We start from the raw sequence: 23,610 nt of genomic DNA, 5'->3' as shown, positions 1-23,610 counted from the left end.
TATTAATTTAGTTGGTCACTTTGTAATAATATTGGCAAAATCCTCAAGGTAGGGGGTAGGTAGGAGTATAAATCCACGACTCAAGGGGTACGCGAGGCAAAGAGGGTTGGAAACCACTGGATTAATATATAAATAAAATAAAGACTTTATTTAAAGGCAACAGTTTGAATAATCGTGATTTCAATTATTACTTAAATAATCTTGATTTTTTTTTTTTCCTAGCCCTACTGCTCAATAAATATTCCTCATGGCACCAAATACATATTGCGTCTTCAATAAAAACAGACGCTCTCGGGAGCTCTCGTGGCTGATCCTCACATTAAATTTCTCACTTAAGTTGAGGAAATACCAGGGTCTTTAAAACGCGTTTGTCTAAGTCTAAGTCTCCTCCTTTTCCTCTCCTCGGTCCGATGTTGATCTAGTGTCAGTGGGAGGATGCACCGAGTTCTCAAACAGGAACATGACCTCATTGTGTTGTAGTTCGCACGGCTCGGCTTCTTCTGTTTGCTTAGATATAGTCGCCATCACACCCTCCCTGTCGCAATAACCCCTGTGCAGCCCTCACACGTGAAATACTGTGCACTTTTTTGTCTTTCTAATCACTACCTTGACTAAGTGAAGAGGACTACTTTCTTCAGTGTCTGTGTGAAGAAGAGATTTTTAGGTCTCTTTTAGCTCATGAGCTTGATGTTTGTTTACTTTTAAACAGCTGCTTTCTTCGGGACCATTATGGACTCTCTGCAGTAAAAATATCCACCGAACCCCATAAAAACACGACGAAGATGTACAAAAGTATCCAGTAAAACAATGTGGAACACAGAAACCACAAATGCAGGAAAAATACAAATAAAAAATGCAGCTGTACCAGAAGAGAGGGAGGTTGCTGCTTGTTTGAATATGCTCATTCATATTAGTTTTCACATATCTTAATACTTGAAAGCAATATTTTAGAATAACAAGCTGAGAATGAATGCAGAGGGAGTTGCAAACAATTGACAGCGCTTGTTGTGTGACGTAACAGCTGCTGCCCGTTCAAACTCTTAATCTAGTCGCCTTCTAGTCTTTTTCTGGCCTTAGATAATCCCATTACTTGACACTTGCCTCTAATTAAACTTGTTCTTCCTTCATGTGCCAGGTCTTTGGAGTCGACTTTATTGTTGTCAAACTTAGCTTCACCGATATTGCAAAGGAAGTTTTTATTTGACACAAGAATCAACAAACTTTCATAATGTTTAATCACGGGTTAAAAGATTTGAGGTCTTTACATATAATCCAGCTGAGTCAGCGTCTGGGAGAGGGCTCAGAAAGTATCGTCCCGTCAGATCGATCTGCTCCAATGGTTTGTTTATTCTTATATCATACAGCTATATCTTCGTTTGCCACTGGTGTAGTTCTTCGAGAGGTCTGTATTTGTGAGCAGAAGCTGCATTGGCACTTTGTCTTCATTGTCTGCAGGATTTGCTGTCCATATAAGGATTCATGTGCCTTCAAAGCGTCCCAGGATTGTGCACTGTGTATCTGAAGGAGGGGGGGGGGGTTTAATAGCTGCTCGACTGTGCCCATGTAAGCACACTTTACAGCAAGAAGGTGCGCTCATGATGTTCAGGTCGGCTTTTAACTCTGTTTATGTCGCAAATGCCACATAACTGCAGTGTGAAGCAATGCAGGTTCTCAGTCGTCCAGGTAGTCGTTTAAAACTCAACACCAGCAAATCAAAACAACTGGACTCACTTGCAGTATGAAAAATGAAAAGCCAAGTATAAAAGTTTAGGTAAGCAGGTCGTTAAATCTTTAGCTTTATGTCTAGATAAAAAGAGACCCTGTTTCGCTTTTACTTTGACACATGTCTTTTCCTGAAAACAGTTTATTTGTCTCAGGGGCGACCCAGCTTTTTACAACTGAGCATGAAACGGATTTGGTTTCTTTTGTCGTTTTATGGTCTTGTGTCATTTTTTCTTCTTCATTGTTTGAAAGAAATACAAGACGAGTATGCAGCCACCCTCCTCCACCTTTTTGTAAATGATAAAAATAAATAAATGGTCATATTTTTATACAGCGCTTTTCTACCACTCACCCATTCACACTCTCGCTCATACACCCGTGTCAGACACTGGAGGCGAGTCGGGTGAAGTGTCTTGCCCAAGGACACAATGACAGTGTGCGTCTGCGGGATTCGAACTGCCGAGCCTCTGGTCACAAGACGACCCGCTCTACTATCTGCACCACTGTCGCCCAAAATATAGGTTATAAACATTCAACTAACTTAAAATTAGGGCTGCACAATATATCACAAAAAATATATAGTACCACAAGAAGAAGAAGCCACAATGTATCGCAACATCACTGAAGTCTTCATTGCATTGAGATTGACATATTTTTTGCAAACCCAGCCAAAAACAAACAATGAACAGAACTTGAAAATGTGTAAAAGTTTAGTCCAATGTTGTTTTGATCCTGATTTTGTGTTTTTTTTTATGCTGAAAAACTTTGTGTTTAATTTGAATGGAAAAAATATTGCACAGCCCTACTTAATATCCTTCATTGATGTACAATACACTTTATTTTTCTTCAGATAGTTTTTTTTCCAGCAAAAGAAACCAATAACAGAACAAAGTGGGGGTTTACAAGAGAGTCCTCATTTGCCCTTCTTATCTATAGCTTGTCATGACTCTAGTCTTGTTTTCTGGAAAAAAAAACACTTGAATCCCAGGCTCTGGTGGTGCTTATTACATGTTGTGTAGACACAATACTGTCTGAAGTGAGTGCTGAGGTCACCGTCTCTGTGATAATCTGGTCCACAGTGTTTTATAATTAGGTATCTGATTCTGTTGTTCACCATGGCCTCATTCTTGGGTTTTTATGTGTTGTTGACCCTTAAGCCTTTTTATGTTTTTGTCCAAAGACACTTCAAATGTTTTTAGCACTTTTAAATTCATATAATCCATGAAAGTCCACATGAAAGGCATGAGTGTCCAGACAGTTGTTTGGGACCTGTGCTGGGAACTAAATATAAGTATAAGTATAAACTCATTTGTGGGAAACACACTGTGCCTCTAATTATAAAGCATTTGGAACAATTTTGTGAATTGCAGGCGAGTTTTCTATAATTTCTGTGAAAGTGACCCTGAAAACTAACCCTGCAAGTTGTGAAATAGGCCTATAAACTCATCCCTTTGAAGAACTGGGGGTGCTACAAATATGTCAGGAAGTTAAGAATGAGTTTAGACAACAGCTCCTTCCTCTTTCATGGTTGCTTATCAAAAAAATCAGGTATAGATCCTTTAAGGCAACGAATATGAGAAACACAAATGAAAGCCCTTCTTTCAGTCTTCTAACATATCAAACATTGTTGGAATACACTGAATTGCCTATGATCATCTTGCAGATCCCTTCTATTCTTAGCCTGAATCAAGGAACAGTTGATACATGTGCACTGACCCAGAGGCTGTGCTGTATTTACTAAATCCGTTTTCGTTTGTTTTCTCATTCAGGATGTGGAGAAGGACCGCGAGCTGCGGACAGAGTTTAGTCGAGAGGAAATTCGACAGAGAATCGAACTGTACAACTCCTTGACCAAAGATCATCTGAAAATGACACTTGTGAGTGCAGACCTGTTTTAACCCAGTAATATGGTGTATTTCTCACTTCAGCTCTATTATAAAATTTCACCAGCAGCAGTTAAAAGAAATAACAGAAAGCAAACCTCAGGAGGTGTCTTGGCTTGTTATGTGTGGTGCTAATGTTTCAGGATTTGTGCTACCCCCATTTGCATTCCTCAGCGCTCTCATAAGAGTGATATGATGTTATTCCTGCCATTGTTCTCTGCTCTCGCCCTGGCAGTGAGAGGTGTGCGGGACAGGGCCAAAATCCTCACACGTTAACCCTGAGCTTAGAAAAGCAAGAGCTACAATTTTAGCAGTCGGTAACTGACTGTACAATTAAGATGCACTGTTAATATGTTAATGATATGAAAGTGTTACTGTGAGGTGCAGCTTTAATATTATAAATATATCTTTGAAACCTTGAATAAATATGTGCGAGTTGTTTTTAGAAAAGATAGCACATGATCATTCTGTATTAATTTCTTGGCAGCTCCAATGTGCCTAGTTTGTACCTGGTCCTTCAATCGCACATACAAACTTCTCCTCCACAGCCCCATATGGAGTAATGAGATTAGTATCCTCGTTTCTGCCTGGAGGGGACCATCTGCTCTGGACTTGCTCGATGAACTGGGCTGAAAGATCACATGACACTTGATGAATAACTGAAAACTGGCCTATACTGATTGTAACTATTACACGCTGCTAATATGTGTTATTAACATGTTTTCATGTCTGCTGTGTCCCAGGGCCACACCGATGTGTACACTGGCTTCATTCAAGTCCAGATGGATCTGCGGAGGCCTGTGACAGTTCGAGGGGGTCAGAGGGGACGGGAGGGGGAAGCATTTTATCTGCCCCGAGGAGCGATCAACACGCTACACGTCAGCTCCATTAACACTGTCAAAGAGGTGAGCTCTCACACAGCTACGCACATCAACACCCTCTCATCTCAGTTATTTATGACTTGTTTCTGAGAGTTTTGTGCATTTGTGTGTCTGCAGGTCATTGTGGCTCTTCTAAACAAGTTCACAGTTGCAGATAACCCTGCCAAATATGCTCTGTACAAACGCTACAGCAGAGAAGAGCAAGGTAAATGCCCCAAGCGCTAACAGTGTTACTCACAGTGAACAGTGAATGGAACCGAGGGACGGGCTCATTCTGCTCATACCAGCGCACAGTATCAGTAGCTTTGGCGCTGACATCCCGCTGATGACCCGTGTGTACTTGTGTGTATTTTTGGACACTCATGTTGCTAATTACAGGGTGTCTCAGGGCTCTCCCCACCACCAGCCATTCACAAGCAACACACGCTCTCATACTACAAGTATAAATAAACTCACACTAGCTTTCTGTAAACCAACAGCTGGGTATTTATCTTTTGAACCTACTTAGCACCTCCAAGTTTGGAAAGATTTCATATGCCTGACACAAGTCCTCCAAATACCTCTGGAAGTTTTCTCTGTGTGCAGCTTTTCTAGTCTTATTCATTCTAGTGTTGTTTGACAAACTTTTATATACAGAGGCAGAGCCACTACTGTCTCATAAGCGTCTAGCCTTGTTTTTGCATTACAGAAGGACTACAGTAGAACTCACTAATAAAATGCCGTCTAGACAACAGATGTAGCTAGTTTTATTCCAAGAAGGCAGTAGTCTATTGGCTGTGCTACGTAGAGTTGGATCACATTGCACTCGATGAACTATCTATGACCGTGGAAGAAGAGTTTTCTCCCTCATGTCAGGCCCAGGGATTTATTTTACTATTACTTGTTTGCACATTGGCTTGTTCTTCTTTGAGTGCACAATATTTCTGACTATTTGCTCACCCTGCTGTTTAATTTCTCCATTTTGAGATAATTAATGTCTTATGTTATCTTATCTTAACGGTAGAGCTTAAAATCCAAGAAAATTCACTGTTGTTGAAATCATTTGGCCCACTTTATCAGTTGTCCTTGCACACTTCGCTCGCACTCTGTGTATACACGCACACTCGTGACCATAGCACTCAGCGTTTAAAGTGACTGTGTGTTTTGCAGTGTATGTGTGCAAGCTGGCAGACACCGAGAAGCCCTTGTTTCTGCGTTTGTTGGCGGGACCCAACCTGGATACCCTCAGCTTTGTGCTCAGAGAACAACAGACAGGAGAAGTCATGGTAACACTCCTTACATTTGTTTACATTTTAGTATGTGATTATTACTGAAGCAGTGGGCATGCAGAGTCATCAACTATATGTCTGTCCAAACTTGTACCACGACTGTAGGATTAGCCTACATACATAGGCTAATGCTTTTTTTGTGTTCTTTTACAGTGGGATGCGTTTTCTATTCCTGAACTACGTAACTTTCTTAGGATTCTTGATAAGGAGGAAGAGGAGCAGAAGGAAGCCGTCCTTCGGCGCTACAATATGTACCGTCAGAGGTTGGAGCAGGCACTGCTTCACGTTCGAGCGACTTTGTAGAGGACTTGGCTACATTGCCTAAGAGGAGACCACGAAGGGCATGAGGGGCATCCAAGGCAAGCAGACGAGGGATGAGAGAGGTGATCTACAATGATCTATTTCAAGAAATGAACAGAAAGTGAAGACAAGAGAAGAGTTGAACTCGTTTGTCTGAACTCTTAAAGTGCACACGTCATTGTGCAACAACTCCAAAGATGGAGGATCCATTTGCCAAAAGCAGCAGCGTGAGGCTGATACTGTTATACTCGCATGCAAGTTTGTGTTGCTCTTCATATCTTTTTAAAGTTATGAAAATACTGAAGGGCATAGGTTGAGTAACTTTTATTTAAAGTTGGTTTGTAAATATTTCTCTTAATTTATATGGATGACCATTTTATGTTTTTTTTCTTTTTGTTCAGGAAAGTCTTATTTACTTTTGGTGCAAAAGCAGTCTGTTAACTGACACAGAAGTAATGGTTTTACTTAGTACCCAAGAGATACAAATGTCTGGAAGCCTTTGTTTTGAGGAACTGTTTTTTGCTGAGGCAATATTCATAGACTGTTCACGGCATGTCAAGATATTTTAAATGTAGCAAGTACAAGGGTTAATATGGGTAAATGAATGTCTCGAGGTGACAGTCGAAATGTTAAAGTAAGTACAATGTTGAAGGTGTTGAAATGTGGATAGAAAAATGTGAATATCCTGTAAGTTGGTGTTCCTGAAAAGATTGTGTTCCTGCCACTGTCCAGCAGTGCAGGACGTCAGAGCTAAAGCTGGTTTCTGGAAGTTGACACAGCGTTTAGAGGTAGTCGAACAGAACGAGGAAGTTGAAAATGGCCTGAGAAGTGAAACGAGAGGCAGCAGTGTGAACTTTGAGGAGGGTGCACAGATTCTCCTCAAACTAAAAGTCAAATGAGTCCATTGCTACACAGTTATGTAGTGTTTGAGAGCACTCTGCAAAGTGCAGACGAGTAGCTTTTGCCTGGAGTGCAGCCTCAAAAACCAAAGTGAATTATTTTTAAGGGGACGGTGATAAAGCATCTGTGGCTCAGTTTGATAGAAAAGTAATAATATACAGTGTCGGACGTTAGATTTGTTTCTTCTTCAAAGCCTTAAAATGTGCTTGAAATAATATACTTAGTCTTTGTGTATTGATGATCAAATGTTCCTTTGGAGATAGTTGGAAAACAGTACCATCTAGTGGAGGAGTAGAGTACAGTTATCGTTTTGTCTTATAGACTTGTTCAATTGTTAATGTTGTACTCAATAACCAAAGATATTTTGTGGTGTTGCCTGGAGCAAGCATTTTAGAGTCCCCATTGAGGGATGTGTAGAGTTTATTTAAATGGGTTACTTTTAACCCTCAGTTATTTTACTCTTAACACTGGGTTCTTAAGCAATATAGAGTGTATGTTGACATTTATAAAATCTTGAAGCCATGTTGCTCTTGTTAACTTTAAATGCAACGTAAAACAGTAAATGCATTATAGTTAAATCTACAGAATACTTTGGGCACTTTAACTTGAATTCAGGGAAACGGGTTTTTGATTTTTTCCCCCAGATGATTATTTCATCACATTATTATTAATTTTAACAGTCTATGGTGTCTTCTTTTAACCATTTTTTTTTTATTAAGCTCAAATTATTATATATATTTTTTTCATAAATAGTGAGCTACATTATCAGTTTGTTGATATTTTGTTTCCATATGCTTTACCTGTAGACTGTGAAATGCATGTGTTCCACTTGTTGTCTCTCATGCTAATAGCGTGCATTTCAGGCCTGATGTCCACAGCATCGCGGCATCAACTATTTAACGGCAGCTCATGTGGCGCATACATGTCATATGAACTCTGAATAATCGTCATACAGAGATGTTAATGTTTAGTTACTGTATGTGGTGTAAATGCCCACCTATTCGTTTGAGCATTTTCTGGACAACGCAAAATGAGAAACACAAATCACACTTTCAGTACAAGAGCTTTGAGGATCCACATTCACTGCACTCAAAAGCTTCACCTCTATCCTAACCATGATAAAGGGAAATATGTTTTACACAACATTCAGTATTTCAAATGCAGGTTTTAGATCATATAACGACAGCCATTTTGAGCCACAGATACTGCCTGCTGCTGAATGATGTGATTAATCGCTTGAAATGTGTAAGATGTGACTGAAATCAAAAAGTGAGGTCTAATGTTTGTTTTTAGTTCCAACCTTTTGTCATCTTACCTCCGTCATGGGGCTGCAGGTGAATAAAGCACGTCCCAGTACATTGAATATAAAACATACAGTACATCTTGTGTTTCTCATTATGCTGTTGTTCCACACAAGAGGAAACATTACTGTATACCTGATGTTTTAAGCTTTAACCTCTTACCCCCCCCCCCCCCTTTAACCAAGCACATTTTCTCCAGTTCAGCTTTACCCAAATCAGAAAGCGTCTTGACTAGAGAGCGACAGTGCATTTGAAAAGATTGAAAACTCATCGTAACTTTTTTGTCACGTCATTGCTGCGTTTTGGTGTTTTTTTCATTGCCAAACTGGAGAACATGTGCTCGGTTCAGGTGGGGGTTAATTTATGAACGTCGACAGCGATTCCTGTCATTTGAGTATAAAAGTTAATTTTTTGTCGGATCAGTGTGAAACCAGTTGTGTGCCTTGAATGCATTATCACATGTTCACTGTTTATATAAAATTGTTACCAAATGTGGCCTTTTTATAAATGACATGTGACGTGTCGAATAAAAGCAAAATTAAGTCCGAGATGTGTGCACGTCTGGTGTGTTTTTTGTGCTTTATGATAGTTTCATCATTGAAAAATACCTTATAAATGCATAAACAAACAAGTGCATTTGCTGTGAGCAGCCCCTAAGACATGACTAACTTTATTGGGACAGGGTTACGTCTCCAGCTGGTCGCCATGGAGGTGCGACTAAAATCAGATTAATTTGAGATTGAAACAGGTACATTATCCAGAACCATTCTTACCCACTGCAGTCATAGCATTTCCTGTGTTGAGCTAGTCATTAGGAGGATGTTTCGTGCGGTTAACAGTATAATCCAAAATATTACAGTGTGCCTTTAAAATAGTACCATACAGACACTATGGCCTTTTACATGCTTGTTTTGAAGTCTTTACATTACTTATTACATGGTTATCGCTCTGACCCATCTCCCTATGTGCAGCTGTGTATAGGGTGTAAAAAAACTGCCTCTATTCCAGTGTTTTTCAACCTTTATTGAGCCAAGGCACATTTTCTGAATAATACTCTGAATTGAAAAAGAGTAGAACTGTGACTAAAAAGCCCAATATCAATACATGTTTAACAGATAACACAAGATGCTCTTCTTTTCATTTGAGCCTTCGAACAAAATAAAAGTCACTTTAGAACAAAACAAATCAATAAAATCAAATGAGATAAAAGTAATGTACCTGAAACTTTGCTTTAATCAAACAATTCATTTAAAGAACAAGTTTAAACATGTTGATGTTGATGACATGTTATGTCATCAAGTTAATACTCCTCTCCCTCTTCTTCTCCTTCCACTGAATCGGCGCAGACTTCCTCGTTTTTGTCCGAAGCTGGAGCTGCTCAAATCACATAGCTCTGCCATAAGAAGCGGTAAAATTAACTCATCAGCATTAAAATACAGAAACATGCACCCGTACATGAAGCAAATTACAAAAAAAAGTTTCATTTGCTCCCGACTAGTTTGTTAAAATATAGTATTAATTCCGCATAAACCTAACTAACGTCCGTGGGAAAAAAAAAAAAACGGGTTTAACGTTAGCTACGTAAAGTTATTTCCCCCTCTTTTTTAACTGAATCCAGATTTAGTTGATCATAATCGCTGGTCATTTTTATCTGTTACAATCAAAACTAACATCATATAATCATGTCTTCATTAAAGTAAAGATCTTACCATGTTTTGAAAGTAGATTTGGTACAAAATTAAATCTACCGCGGCTGAAACGATGAGGGCGTTTGCGCTGGATATTGGACTTTTATACGGCGCACAGGAGCGCTCTGATTGGTTAAACGTCAGTCCATCAGAGAAAGACGTAGGCCTACTTCAGTGATTAAAAAAAAAAAAAAAATTAAAAAAATAAAATGAAAAGAATGTATAAAATATTTTACACAAAATGTGATAGGCTATGATTTTACTTTTAACCATTTGCAAATGTAAATGATGAATAAGTCAAATCAATATTCATATTCGTGGTCTTCCTCCACATTCCTGCATGGTTGTCTTATGTTGCTATGCTCACATCCATCATAGCTCGTGGCATTTCAGGTTAAACTAAATAAAAGATGTACAATAGTTTTTTTTTTTTTTTGACAGGGACCGTGTACAGGAGCATTAATCAGTATATGAAAAGATACTTTGTACCAGACTTAAGCTCTCGGAGCTATTCTCTTTTGTCATCTAACATAACCCCACCCCCTGACCGCTGGATGACCCCACTTAAGTAACTTCAGTGCCAGCAAGTGCACGCCTCCTCCCTCATGAAGCCCCTCGCGCTCCCTCAGAATGTGCTTACATTTCAAGCTGCAGTTGTGAGGTTCTCACATCGGGTATTTTCCGGAAATAAGTGATAGAAATAAGTGTCTGTGTTCGGGTTTGATAAGGGAAAACAAGAAGATTTATGCTTACAATTAATATGATGCCGTCAAATGGTTTATATTCATATTAATGTCCGCAAAACATCAAAGAAATGAAGAAACAAAAACTGTTGTAACAAAAACACTTTTATTTTGGCTGTCGTAACCGGAAGTGAAGTTTCTAATACGGTGGCTTTGATGGCCTGTGAATCATCTCTGAATCATCTCTCCACTCTCGGTTGGACTGCGGGAAGTACTATCACAATGTGAGTTACAAACAATATCAGTGTAGCTACAGCTCTAAACAAGCTGCTATTTTCATTTAAACCTGTTTACCCAAAACGGTCATTACCAGAAAGGCCTATTTAAAGATTTTTCATTTTAAGTGATTTAAGTTTCACCTTTTGTTATGCAGCCTCTTGATTTGCTCAACGTTACTCTTGTGCTGTTATAACACATGTCATGGACTCATTGTGACATTTTCCGCATGTGTCATAGTTTTGTAAGTTTGAGCGTCTGGACATTGCCAAGAATACGTAATAATAACAGGATTTTGTTCATGATCATTAGGAGGTCCATGCTAGTGCTGGCCCTGGCTGTGGCTGTGGGCATTTATTTGTTGCCTTCTCCAATAGACCCCAAACCGCACACGTATGTACAGAAGTGCTTGTCTACACTTCACAATGTATCACATTATCATCATTATTTTAATTTTATTTACTGTTTTGCTGCATGCATCTTTTTTTTGGTTCCACTTGTGCGCTTTGGGTCCAGATTACAGGGCCCCCCTCCAGCTCTTGAGGGCCCCCTGGCGGTGAACACGCGCCTGCAGAATGGCCACAGGTTATTCACTGGAAAACTGCACGGACCAGAATCCTTTACTGCTGATGATGAAGGTGCGAGATAATGATATTACAGGTTACTGCATGTTTTATCTGCTTAGATCCAAGTGGGAAGTAAGTTATAACCGACTGTTGTGTTGCAGGTAATGTGTACACTGGCACGGTAGATGGAAAGCTGTGGAGGATAGGTCCCGGTGACAGCCTGACCCTTATCACGCACATGGGACAAGATCTGAAGGAATGTGGTAAGTGTTGAGTCTTTCTTGTGGCTAACTGAGTAATTGATTGAGTCCAAACAGCTAATCTAACAACAGGTCATTTGAGGTCATACCGCCTTCGCTCTGCCCAATCCCGTCAGACCTTGGAAGCTAAGCAGGGAAGGGCCTGGTCGGTACTTGGATGGGAGACCGTTTGGTAACACCAGGAAGCCTAGCGAATGTAGTGAGTGAGTGAGTGGTGGTGGTCGGAGGGGCCGATGGCGCAGACTGGTTGCCTCGCTTCTGTCAGTCTACCCCAGGGCAGCTGTGGCTACAATAGTAGCTTACCACCACCGAGTATGGAATGAATGAATAATGCAATGTAAAGTGTCTTTGAGTGTCCAGAAAAGCGCTATATAAAACCGATGCATTATTATTATTATTATTATTATTATTATTAACAATGTGTTTTGTTTTGTCACACTTCAGACAAATATTTCCTTTTAGTTTCAAGTCCAGCAAGCAAGTGGACCAAAAGTCTTACAGATAGATAGTAACAATAATGCATTAGCGCTTTTCCAGACGCTCAAAGATGCTTTACAATTTCGTGTATTATTCATTCTAACCAAACTTGGCGGTGAGCTACAGTGGGAGGAAAAACTATGTGGAATTTCTCCAGTGAATCTAATTGTTTTATCAGGAATAATATCATTTTATCATTTATCAGGAACCTGGATCAAGTTTTGTATTAGTCCTGTTTAGTTAGTTAGTTACTTAGTTTGTTTGTTCACTCAAAATATCTAGAGATCTAGCTTTATTTTTGTAGTCGTGAAATACATTTTATCCTGTTGTCTTTCTGTATTTTGTTAAAGCAGAGGGTTGTGATAAATGATGTTTGTGTGCCTTGCATTTGATTATTATGTATTTTTGTTCATAGTGAATTAACATGCTGTTGTTGTTTACATTATTACATTATATTGCATCTTACAAACAGCTTGTAAACACATCCCTGTGAGGAACTGGGATGCTAGAAATGTGTTCAGAAAGTTAGGAATAAGTTTGCCTTGGATTATAACTAATACAAAATCATGTGTTAAATCAGGTTTAGGGCTTTTATTGCTTTTGATCAAGTGTTTTTAGTCAGTAAAAGTCATGACGACATATTTTAGTCGATGTTGAACATTCTTGCAGGCAGCAGTCCAGACTTTGAACCCCTGTGTGGCCGTCCTCACGGTGTTCGCTTGGATCGGGCCGGTCAGCTGATTGTTGCTGACTCATATTTTGGGCTGTTCAGTGTGGACCCTCAGACAGGACAGAAGACTCTGCTCTTGTCTAACTCACAAGGTTGGGAGTGATATTGTGTGATGATATTGTATGTTGTATTTTAAAAAAAGTTAGTTACAGGACATGTTTTTCTTACTATTCAAAGGTGCAAATGGTGTCCCCTTTGCTTTTTTAAACGGCCTGGAGATTTCTTCTAGAACAGGCATTATCTATTTCACTGATTCGTCGAGTCGCTGGGGCCGCAGACATGTCAAACTAGAGGTAAGACAAGGCACCGTAGGGCAGTGTTAATTTTGACAACATATTTTAATTTAGTTTTAGTTTTAGTCTTTCGACGAAAATGTAATTCGATTTTAGTCTAGTTTTAGTCAAAAAAATATCTTCAATTTTAGTCTAGTTTTAGTCTAAATTTAAGACTAATTTAGTCGACTTTGCATTGATAATATTCATCATAATCATATTTAATCTTGTTCCTCTGCTTCATGGAGCTGCTCCACATGAACAAAGCTCAGAGCTGATCCTTTGGCAGTGACTTTACATGATATGAGGCTCTTTCAGACGCTCAATAGAAGTTTGGATGATTTTAGTCTCTCCTTTTCATTTTTATTTAGTCTTATTTTAGTCGACTAAAATATCTGGACATTTTAGTCATAGTTTTAGTCTCATGAAAAACTTTTAATTTAGTTTTAGTCCAATTTTAGTCGTCAAAAATATCACTTTGACTAAAATTAAGACTAAATATTTTAGTCGACGAAATTAACACTGCCGTAGGGATGTCATTTAGAAAATTAAACAGGAAACCTGAGAGACAGCTAACATTGTGCTGTTACCAGGTGATTGAATTGAACACACTGGGTCGTCTGCTCTCCTTTGATCCTGAGACGGGACAGGTGCATGTCCTGCTCGACTCCCTCTACATGCCTAACGGGATAGCCCTGTCTCCAGATGAGAACTTTCTGTTGTTGGCAGAGACCAGCATTGGACGTATCCTGAGGTAGTAAGAAACACTAAAGAGGCGGGTAGTACATACATTGACTCAAGTGCATTAGATTTATCACTGTGGTACATTTTACTGATACCTGAATACGATTTTTCTGATGCAATTGTGCTATAACTTAATTATTATATTTTTTTGTTACGCTCTTATCTTAAAAGTAATTTATTTTATCTGGTTTTCTGTCTTTTGTCCGTCCTAATACTGTATTTTCCACAGTATAAGTCGCTCCAGAGTATAAGTTGCACCAGCCTTGGCAACTACCTGGCCATGGAGGCGTAACTGCACAGTTTACAAGCCTCTTCCGGCAGCACGTTGTTCAAGCTCTCATTTGCGAACTCGTTTCTCTCGCTGTGGCCAATAGCTTTTAGCCTGTGATTAGCTTTTTTTGTTTTCTTCATTGGAGTAAGAGTATTTCTGCTTTTCGCCAGTCCCTCACAAGTGTCTCGCTCACTCCAAACTTTCTTTCTGCTGCCCGATTACCTTTTTTCTTTTTTTAAATCTTCAGTGGTACAGGAGCAGCAGATACTGGTACGCAAGCCTAGAGCGCCCTCTAGCGGCTGTCAGTGTGAAAATAACAAACATGTGAAATTATACATTTTGATATAGAAATCACACCTGAGTATAAGTCGTACCCCCAGCCAAACTATGAAAAAATACGGTACATCATCAGTAACTTTTTAGGTCAGATGACTTTTTTGCTCTGTTTACTCAGTGTTCAAACAGTAGGCTATTTTCACCGCAAGTTCTTTCTTAAGTAACTATTTGGGGTCTCCACTTATACTCCAGTAACATATATGGTCATGTTACTGTTACTTGAGTATCTGTTTTAGCCACACAACTCTGAACAAATCAATCAAACTAAGAATCAAACATTCACACTAGTTTCTCCTCTCCCAGATACTGGCTGAAAGGAGACAAGGCCGGCACTAAGGAGGTTGTGATGGATAACATGATTGGTTACCCTGACAACATTCGCCTTAGTGACCAGGGGACATTCCTTGTTGGCATAACGACCCCTCGCTTCAGGAAATTCTTGCCTCCCTTCCTGGACATGATTGCTCCATACCCAGCCATCAAGCGCTTCCTGGCCAAAGTAAGTGAGAATGAGCAGTCCCGCCCACTTTCGGTCACATGTCTGGGTCCGGACGTAAAATATCTCATTGATTTTTAGCATAGATTTTTTTATTTTTTTATTTAAATATGAAGAGTTTAAATGTGCTAACCCATGGGCATAAAATACACAAGGTTAAATTGAAGATTTGTCATAAAATTAGTATTGACTGTGCATAACTTCAAATCATAACAACGCTGCCCAAGAAGTGACTTCCTGTTTCCATCTTATTCATACGAGCGATCGCTGTTATTGTTTACTTCCGCAATTTTTGCCGGATGTTTTGGTGAGCGCAAGAGATGCAATGCACTGTTTATGGACATTGTTTTTGCTGACTATAGGTTTAAAAAAAAATGTTTATCAAATATGAAAATGTAAAATGCCTACCACGGCCAACGGATGTGACGACATCGCGATCGCTCGTATTCGTTCAGCAGCTCATTAGTTCAACTTTCTTTCTGCCCAACTATTAACAGACAAAACACTAAAATGTATGTATTTAATTATCTTCTTGTAATGTTGCAAGTACCTGCTGAACAAATCAATGAGACGAGCTGCGACGAGCTGATCCACAGAGATCACGTAAACTAACCCAGGACCTCTTTGCACCCGTAGGTAGTTCCTCTGAGCTGGTATGATATTGTGCTACCCCGGTATGCTCTTGTCCTGGAGCTGGGAATAGATGGGAACGTTTTGAGAACTCATCATGATCCCGAAGGCAGACTGACATGGGCCATCAGTGATGTCTTTCAACACAAGGGCAGAACGTACCTGGGCAACACTGCGCTGCCCTTCCTGCCTGTGCTGGACACCTGGGAGGGGAGCTAATCGAGGAAAGGCTTGGACTAAAGATAAACAGACTGTTGTGCACTGGTGACTACTTCTATTCTTGGTAAACTTTCTTTAATTTAACAGGAGGTTGGACAGTGTCATCTCAAACCTTTGCACATTTAGGGGGTCATTTATTAAGACAGGTATTAAATCTTAAATCTTAAATAGCAAATGCAAGCTGGAAAATAGTAGGCCTATACTATTTGTGGGAATGTTTCACCTAATTTACCATTTGAAATTGTTTTTGCAGAAATACAGGTGCTCGTCATATAATTAGAATATTCAACTTAAAATGTGAAACTCATATATAATATAGACTCATTACATGCAAAGTAACACATGCCAAGCCTTTGTTTGTTATAATTTTGATGATTATGGCTTACAGTCCAATTTTAAAATCTGAGATTTTTAATTTGGGGTTTTTACAAGCTGTGAGCCATAATAATAAAAATCTAAATAATACCAATAAAGGCTACATATCTCACTTTGCATGTAATGAGTCTATCTATTTGTTTCACAGTGTGGATTAACAGAAGTAATTGCACTTTTTCATGATATTCTAATTATATGACAAGCACCTGTAGGGCACTAAATCTCAAATGTAAATCAGAGAATGGTGTGAGATAAAAATGTGCAAAAACATGAGCAAACGCTTGGTAAATGACCTTTTTAGCATACTAATGTAATGTAAATTTGCCTAAATATAGGCTTAGTAAGGTGATATTTTCAACTTTTTAGTAACTATCATGAGAATGTCTTTATACAATAAAGCTGTGACAAATACAACAAAAAACGTTCCCCCCCCCGTCTCTAATTAACAAAACATTTTAGTAATAATGTTAATATTAGAGATACTATTATTTTTATGGTATACGCAGCAGTGATATACTTCTGTGGGTTTGCATCATCATGTAGATAAAAATACATTATGCTAATTTTACTGCATTTTGAAACATTGAGGATCAAGGCAACCAAAGAAAAAAGCCTGTGTGAATGACTTTGTTTCATCAGAATTGAAAGTTTAACATTTTAATCCACAGGATGTATTTATAGTCCCATCTTTAAAGTTGTAATGGGACTGAATCATCGCTGAGCCTGAACCAGCACCAGTCAAATCTCAATGAACGTATGAAGTATTTTTGTCTCATAAAATGTTCACTGTAGTTACAGGGTCAAAAAGACTAAAGTACAATTTTACCTAAATTCATTGCAATTTCTTTATTTGGGCAAAAACACAAACCAAAAAATACATTACATCAAAACTATTCAGTCAAAAGTGACACAAAGTGCTTCTGTAGAAGTGACAGCCTGAAGTTTAAAATAACGGTTTAAAGAAATGCCTTTTCACTAAAATCACAGTAGACAGTCAGTCATTTGTAACATTCACAACATAAAATGATGGAGGTGTATTGTCCTTTCAGTATCAGCCACAGTTGACGTTGAGTTATCTTGATGGTTACATATTCAATGTCTCTTAAGACCATGTTAATTTGTTAGTCTGCACAAACTGGGCATAGCAAAATAACAGTATGTGTATTTCTTAAATTGTACTTAACAAAATTGCACATTTGTTGAAGTTAGAACTGTTCTGTTTCTAAGATCCTCAAGTTCTGTTATCATTTCAGATTATTATATTGTGGTTACTCCTTAAAACCGATAGTCATGCGTTGTAGCAATACTATTTCAACGCAGCAACTAATAATTTAAAACTTCAGAGGTTCTTGAGTAGTGTTTATCAAATAATCATTTTAATTGCCATTTTCTCTTTTCATATCTTTGTACATATGTAACAGCGCTGCAGTATAAATATAAAATAAATATAAATACAATAACAAACTAAAAGAATGAGCAACTATAGGCACCCTGTGGTCGAACATGTGATTCATGAATATCAAAAAAGATCTTGCACTTATTAAAAAACAAATAAAAATGAAAGGACCTTCAAAATGATCACGATAATGATTAGTACATCATATTTGCTCAGAGCTTACTTGTTTTGGGTCATGGCTATACCAAAACCATATTCGTCCAGTGCTTTTGGGTTCTGGGTTTAGGGCCAAACAAGGCAACAACAGCAAGAGGAGATTAGTGAAGTGCAGATCACCTTTTTCCTGCACCACTTATTTAAATCTTTTGTCTCAGTCTACTCTGCTGCCAGCTTCGGCCGATAAACATCTGTCTGGGATCAAATTTATACCTAGAGAAAAGGAAATCGGTATGAATTGACATGTATTTGAAGCTGCATTAGAGTAATGTTTACAGGATATAATAAAGTGATATAGTGTATGTTCAAACCTGGGATCATAAACACCAGGCGTCCGACACGACTGTCCCGAACAGGACTGTAGTATCATCAGCCGTCTGTTCATCTTCTCCAAAACCTCCTGTTCAATGCTCCTCGCTACGTTGGTTAACTGAAAGGGATCCGCAGTCATGTTGTACACTTCGACAAACACCTAAAAATCAAATCAAAAAGGCTTTAATAACACAATAATTACAACAAAATTGATTGGCCAACACCCACTGCAAAGCTTCATGGATTTTTTGTCTAACATGAGTTAACGTTTTGTGAATGTGTGGATTTCGACAGGACCAGACCAGAACGGAACGGACCGGGGCGGTTTGAAGGTGTTTCCACAGCCAAAAGTGAACTGCTCCGCTCCAAAAGGGGGGTCCAAACCCTTCCAGCCCCAGACCACTTCAGCCATGGGGTCTGGAGCGATTTGCAAACTAGACCGGCTTGGGGGGGAAAGTGGAGGGGGGCTTGTCACCACTCTGATTGGTCAGGCCAATAGTCAGCTTGCATATTTAAAGTTTCTTTCTCTTCACAAGGCTCTATCATGACTGGTTCACAGAAAATATAGGCATTTTTCCCCTCTCTACTCATAGCCTATGCCTGATTTTGATGTGAAATCATTCAATTAAATTATATATTTTCCCTCATATTTATGTCAGTAATCTACTGCTCAAGTTTTCAAGTTTGATCAGCAGTTTTCCCATACATAGTTTCTTATTGCCAAAATGATGATTCACTGTCGAACAAAATCTTTTTTTACTCGTTTGGGGCATTTGTGATTTTTCTTTTTTCTAAATAACTGTTCCTCCGGTACCTCCGGAACTGTTCAAACACTAGAGCGCTCTGCCCCCCCTAATGGCCACATGTAGCATATACAAAGGTGTTTTGATGCAGGACTAAAGCACAGTGATATCAAGCTGTGGTTGTTGCCACATGCATATAAATGACCTTGGCCACTCCCATAACGACCCAGACCACTTTACCTTACAGACACTTGAAACACAAACTTCTGGGTGCTGCCCCTCCCTAAATGAACCGAACTGGTCTTGTGCTGTCGAAATGGGGCCCTCCAACCACCATCAATTAGTAAAGGCAGGGTGAATGCGACTGCCTCCTTAATAAAGTCTATTTGTCACTTTTAGAAGAAATAAGAAACTAAGCATACCTCATTATCATCAAATTCGCAGTATTGCAAGTTGGCAGATTGGGCAATGGTGCGTACACAGGCGTAGGTATTGTTGTAGGAGTCTTCACAAACACAATCTGGGAAACACTCCTAAATGAATGAAGGAAGACACATGTTTAATGATATGACATGATTCCATTCATCTATTGTCCGCCGTCCCTCTGGGTTGCAGAGGCAGCAGTATGAGCAGGGATGCCCAGGCTGTTCTATCCACCTCTTCCTGCTCTTCTCGGGAGCTCTCCTGGCAGCACCAGGCCAGCTCAAGGACTGGGAGGAGGCCTTAGGGAAGACCTAGGACATGGTGTAAATAGTGGCAAATCTGGTGTTGAGTCTTACCGACACTCCCGGTCCCAGCAAAGGACAGGCAGGATCAGTCACGTTGCTTCCCTCTCCTTCATACTCCACTAGAATATCCGTTCTCCACCCACTGCTGTTCAATCCCTCCTAATGGACAGATTCAAGATGCAGATGCATTATAAAAGGTGTGGAGATTAAAAAGCAAGTTTCCCTTTCAATAAGAGCTCACCATTATCGGCAGGAAGGACATGCCATCCATCTGCGTTTTGCTTACGTTGTAACCAGCAATGTCCAGCATGGTCGGACCAAGGTCGACATTAGCCACAAGCAACTAACAACATTTAAATATATGGAAATATTAATGAAAGATTCAATCCAGAAAACATTCCGAGTATAAAAAGCTGCATACCGGACTGGTCTGATTTGGCTTGATATTTGGGCCTCTGACCATAAGAGGAACTCTGATGTCAAAGTCATACAGCTGCCTTTTATCCAGAGGCAGAGAGAACTGACCTGGAAGACATTAAATAATGGAGGAAGCATCACAATTAATTTGAGGCATAAGTAAAACAGCCAATACGTGCAGAATATTTACAGCTGGTTCAGAAACTTTTCAGACCTTTTATATTTGACACTGAATTACCCTCAATCATAGTTGTGCTGATTTAGAAAATGAATAAATGATTAGGTATGTAGTAAATATGCTTTGTATACGCTCGAGTGTAAATCGTATAACAAATTCAAAAGGCCATTTGAACAGACTTAAAGGAATAGGCCACCGTTTTTACATACTGAGATATGTTCTTACCTTAGCTTTGACGAGTTCTTTAGGACCTGTCTGGTCTTCACCCGTGCCTTCAATCACGTAAACACAGCGCAGACGGCGTTAGCATTTAGCCTCTCCTGCTCTCCACTATAGCTCCAAAACTGGTCAAGATAGAAGCTACCAAGCTCTTCCACGTTTTCCCTATTTAAATATGGTTACGTGAAGTGTTCCACTACAAAGTATAATTACACAAAATTAAACAATGTGGATTTTCTAAGCGGATAAAAGGGGGCCTTACAATATAGTTCCCCCTTTTATCCGCTTAGAAAATCCACATTGTTCAATTTTGTGTAATTATACTTTGTAGTGTAACACTTCACGTAACCATATTTAAATAGGGAAAACGTGGAAGAGCTTGGTAGCTTCTATCTTGACCTGTTTTGGAGCTATGGTGGAGAGCAGGAGAGGCTAAATGCTAACGCCGTCTGCGCTGTGTTTACGTGATTGAAGGCACGGGTGAAGATCAGACAGGTCCTAAAGAACTCGTCAAAGCTAAGGTAAGAACATATCTCAGTATGTAAAAACGGTGGCCTACTCCTTTAAACAATATAAACATAGAAATCAATAATGGAGGGCTGATAAGTTAATAAACCCACCTGTGTGATAACCGTTGTCAGATGTAAAGAAGATGTAGGTATTGTCCAGTTCACCTCTGACCTCTAACTGCTTTACTACTTTCTCCACAAGGTCGTCCACAGACAGAAGCGTTGTCCACCTAAAAGACCGAAAGTACTTTTATTACATACTGAGCAAGCAAGTATATTATCACACTTATTAGCACAAACCGTTTCCTGAAAGCCTCATCCAAAAACTTGATAGAGGAGTTGCTCATGGGAGTTTTTGCTTGTCTGATTAACCAGTGCTTGTCCTGAATAGTGAAACATTAACATTAACATTCAGTGCTGCAGAAATAGGAATTTATTATTGTGAATGACCACGCTACTTTTCCATGGATGTTGAAATTTGGGCCTCTGGGAGCTTTGGTTGTGTTAAACTTATTCTGATATTGAGGGGCTGCAGTCCACGGAGAATGAGGAGCGGGAACTGACACCATCATGAAGAAGGGCAGGAAGTTTGATTTATACTGAAGAAAGTCCAAAGACATGTTGGCCTGAAGAAAAGGGACAAGATGTGTAAACGTGTAAAGCATATTCCACTAAATATATTAAGCCTTTCAAACAACATACCAGCACGTCTGTCAGATAATCTTTGCTATAGTCCGAGCCATGTTTCTGTGCCTTTCCATTCACAGACAAGGTGTAGTTGTAATACTTGGAGTTCTTTTCCTGTAATTGAGTGCACCATGATGTTTATTATAAAAGAAAAGTCTAAATTACTTTAAAAGAGGCAGAAAAAAAGTCAGTGATGTTACCAGTCCAACCCAATAGCTCCAACCAGGGGGTACATGTTCCACTCCACCAGCCTCGGGGTGTCCATACTGAAGCAGACAGAGCAACCTCACGTTAAAGTCAAGTACAGTCACTACAGCAAATGTAACTCACCTGGTTAAGGTATTTCCCAGCAAAGAAGGTCTGATAGCCAGCAAAAGCCTTGAGTAATGCAGGGAATGTGTGACCTTCCTCGGTCTTCTGCCAAACTGAGCTGCTGCAGTTTCCCTCTAACGTGTTGTTGATGACATGGTGGTTGTGAGGATATTTACCCGTGAGAATACTTGCTCGACTTGGGCAGCACAGCGGACTGGCTACAAACTGAGAGTGAACAGAAAACTCTTGGTAAAATCAGATAAATAGAGTATGGTCAAAACATTGAACTTACTGCGTTTGTGAACGATATCCCTGCATCTCCAATTAGTTTTTTCGTCTTGCTCAATGGCGTCTGTAAACAACAACGGCCATATAGTCATAATCAAGTTTTTACTTTACAATAAAGTACACAAATAGCTGATACATTGGGTCATTGTCATATATTGTTTACTACAACTTTTGGGAGCACTGTACTCAAAAACATTGCGTCATGCCTAATGATGGGTTTCAGCAGGAATGTGCAGTCTCCTCTATTTCAGTCATACCAAACAAATCCACACTAAACCACAACTCTTCAATAGTCTACATTCTGAAAACTTACCAACCCTCCGTTTGCGATGTCCAGGTCGTCGGTAAGAATTAAAACTATGTTTGGTCTGCGATAGGATTTAGCAAACTCTTCGCAGCAGCTGAGGCTGATGAAAGTGACGCAGATCAGCAGACTGTTCAAGAGGCTCGGCAGCCCACGGCGTAAAGAGGCCATATTATTAAAGAAATCAAAAACTCCTGCCTGCTATCCCAGTCAGAGCCTTAAAACATGTTATCAGCAGTCCTTTGTAGTAAATAGCTCAGCCCCTTTAGTTCAGACAACACTTCCTTTCTGGTGGTCATGTGCGACGAGGCTACGGAAGCCGCAGTCAAGTCACCGACACAAACGCGGGACGCTTCCACTTTTAACAGAGATACCTTTGGCGTTACAAAATTATAAAAAGAAAGAATTTTGGACACACATTTGCCAACTGCTTTTGATTAAAGGTGCATAATGTAATATTTTATCCGGAGAAAACCCCCATTAAAAACCCGAAGTGTCTCTGTTGATCTGGACTGGTTTTGGTTCGGGCCAACAACAGGGAAACAATATAAGGTTAACGATGAAGGGGAACGGTTCGGGTTAGGTTTATTTAGCGACCTATGACTTGTCAGTTTAAAATCAAAATGGTCAAATAACTATTCATTTGTTTTATCTCTCATCTCACCAAGTGCATATTAACAAACAAGAACATGACCTGTTGAAAGTGAGTGGTGTGAACTTTATGAACTCTATTATGCAGATTCCATTTCTATTTCAATACAAATAGAAATGGAACCTCAAATGAATGAACAAATGAAATAAACATCACTTGGAACCTCAAGAATAAAATTGAGACTAAATGTTGTTATAACACCACACACATAAGCTCCATACTTTACTAGACAATGAACTGGTATAAAATAGATGCGCCAATTGATGCACCGGTGCAACAACGACATATGTATTCAATATTTAGTCCGCTTCAAAAGTTAAACAATGCATCTTTAAATAATACCAACACTTATGATATTCTTTTTTATGATA

General features: G+C 39.3%; 3 protein-coding genes across 4 annotated transcripts in view; 2 read left to right on the top strand and 1 right to left on the bottom strand.

Moving 5' to 3' along the window:
* The window catches only part of rassf3 (Ras association domain family member 3), a gene marked incomplete at its 5' end in the record, with an annotated part of 38,592 nt that extends 30,087 nt beyond the window's left edge, over nt 1-8,505 (top strand). Inside the window, 5 exons of the mRNA XM_079551886.1 lie at nt 3,492-3,599; nt 4,349-4,510; nt 4,604-4,691; nt 5,636-5,751; nt 5,908-8,505. Of these exons, the coding sequence (XP_079408012.1) occupies nt 3,492-3,599; nt 4,349-4,510; nt 4,604-4,691; nt 5,636-5,751; nt 5,908-6,057 (624 nt within the window). The 3' untranslated portion in view covers nt 6,058-8,505. The remainder of the gene's footprint in view (nt 1-3,491; nt 3,600-4,348; nt 4,511-4,603; nt 4,692-5,635; nt 5,752-5,907) is intronic.
* Nucleotides 8,506-10,810: 2,305 nt separating this feature from the next.
* On the top strand, nt 10,811-16,078 carry LOC306959572 (adipocyte plasma membrane-associated protein; the record flags this gene model as incomplete). 2 transcript variants are annotated; one of them, XM_079551720.1, is made up of 9 exons in its annotated part: nt 10,811-10,914; nt 11,218-11,295; nt 11,419-11,540; nt 11,630-11,731; nt 12,875-13,027; nt 13,113-13,228; nt 13,801-13,961; nt 14,862-15,057; nt 15,691-16,078. In XM_079551720.1, 8 exons carry the CDS (start codon nt 11,222-11,224, stop codon nt 15,901-15,903), a joined length of 1,137 nt encoding a protein of 378 aa, XP_079407846.1. In that variant the 3' UTR covers nt 15,904-16,078. The 2 variants fall into 2 exon arrangements, with proteins under 2 accessions (XP_079407846.1, XP_079407845.1); XM_079551719.1 differs by lacking the exon at nt 10,811-10,914 and having other exon boundaries at nt 11,204-11,295.
* Nucleotides 16,079-17,903: 1,825 nt separating this feature from the next.
* gnsa (glucosamine (N-acetyl)-6-sulfatase a) lies at nt 17,904-22,886 on the bottom strand. Its single transcript, XM_079582956.1, has 14 exons — nt 22,597-22,886; nt 22,288-22,347; nt 22,014-22,220; nt 21,884-21,949; nt 21,699-21,797; nt 21,455-21,622; nt 21,297-21,379; nt 21,108-21,226; nt 20,095-20,198; nt 19,915-20,016; nt 19,725-19,832; nt 19,368-19,478; nt 18,202-18,362; nt 17,904-18,103 (listed from the first exon to the last, which is right to left on the bottom strand). Exons 1-14 carry the CDS (start codon nt 22,756-22,758, stop codon nt 18,031-18,033), a joined length of 1,623 nt encoding a protein of 540 aa, XP_079439082.1. The 5' UTR covers nt 22,759-22,886; the 3' UTR covers nt 17,904-18,030.
* Nucleotides 22,887-23,610: the final 724 nt, after the last annotated feature.

This window comes from Gobius niger (assembly GCF_951799975.1).
Source record: "Gobius niger genome assembly, chromosome: 2".
NCBI lineage: Eukaryota > Metazoa > Chordata > Actinopteri > Gobiiformes > Gobiidae > Gobius > Gobius niger.
Note: the sequence above shows the minus strand (reverse complement) of the source record. Positions and strands in the feature narration are given on the sequence as shown.

Bases quoted from the DNA above. Each gene is read 5' to 3' on its own strand.
- gnsa (XM_079582956.1), bottom strand. From the start codon at position 22,758: ATGGCCTCTTTACGCCGTGGGCTGCCGAGCCTCTTGAACAGTCTGCTG. The intron at 19,833-19,914 runs GTGAGCTCTTAT...TCTGTCCATTAG, and splicing joins TGTCCTTCCTGCCGATAATG to GAGGGATTGAACAGCAGTGG. The intron at 18,363-19,367 runs GTATGCTTAGTT...TTTGATTTTTAG, and splicing joins GCGAATTTGATGATAATGAG to GTGTTTGTCGAAGTGTACAA.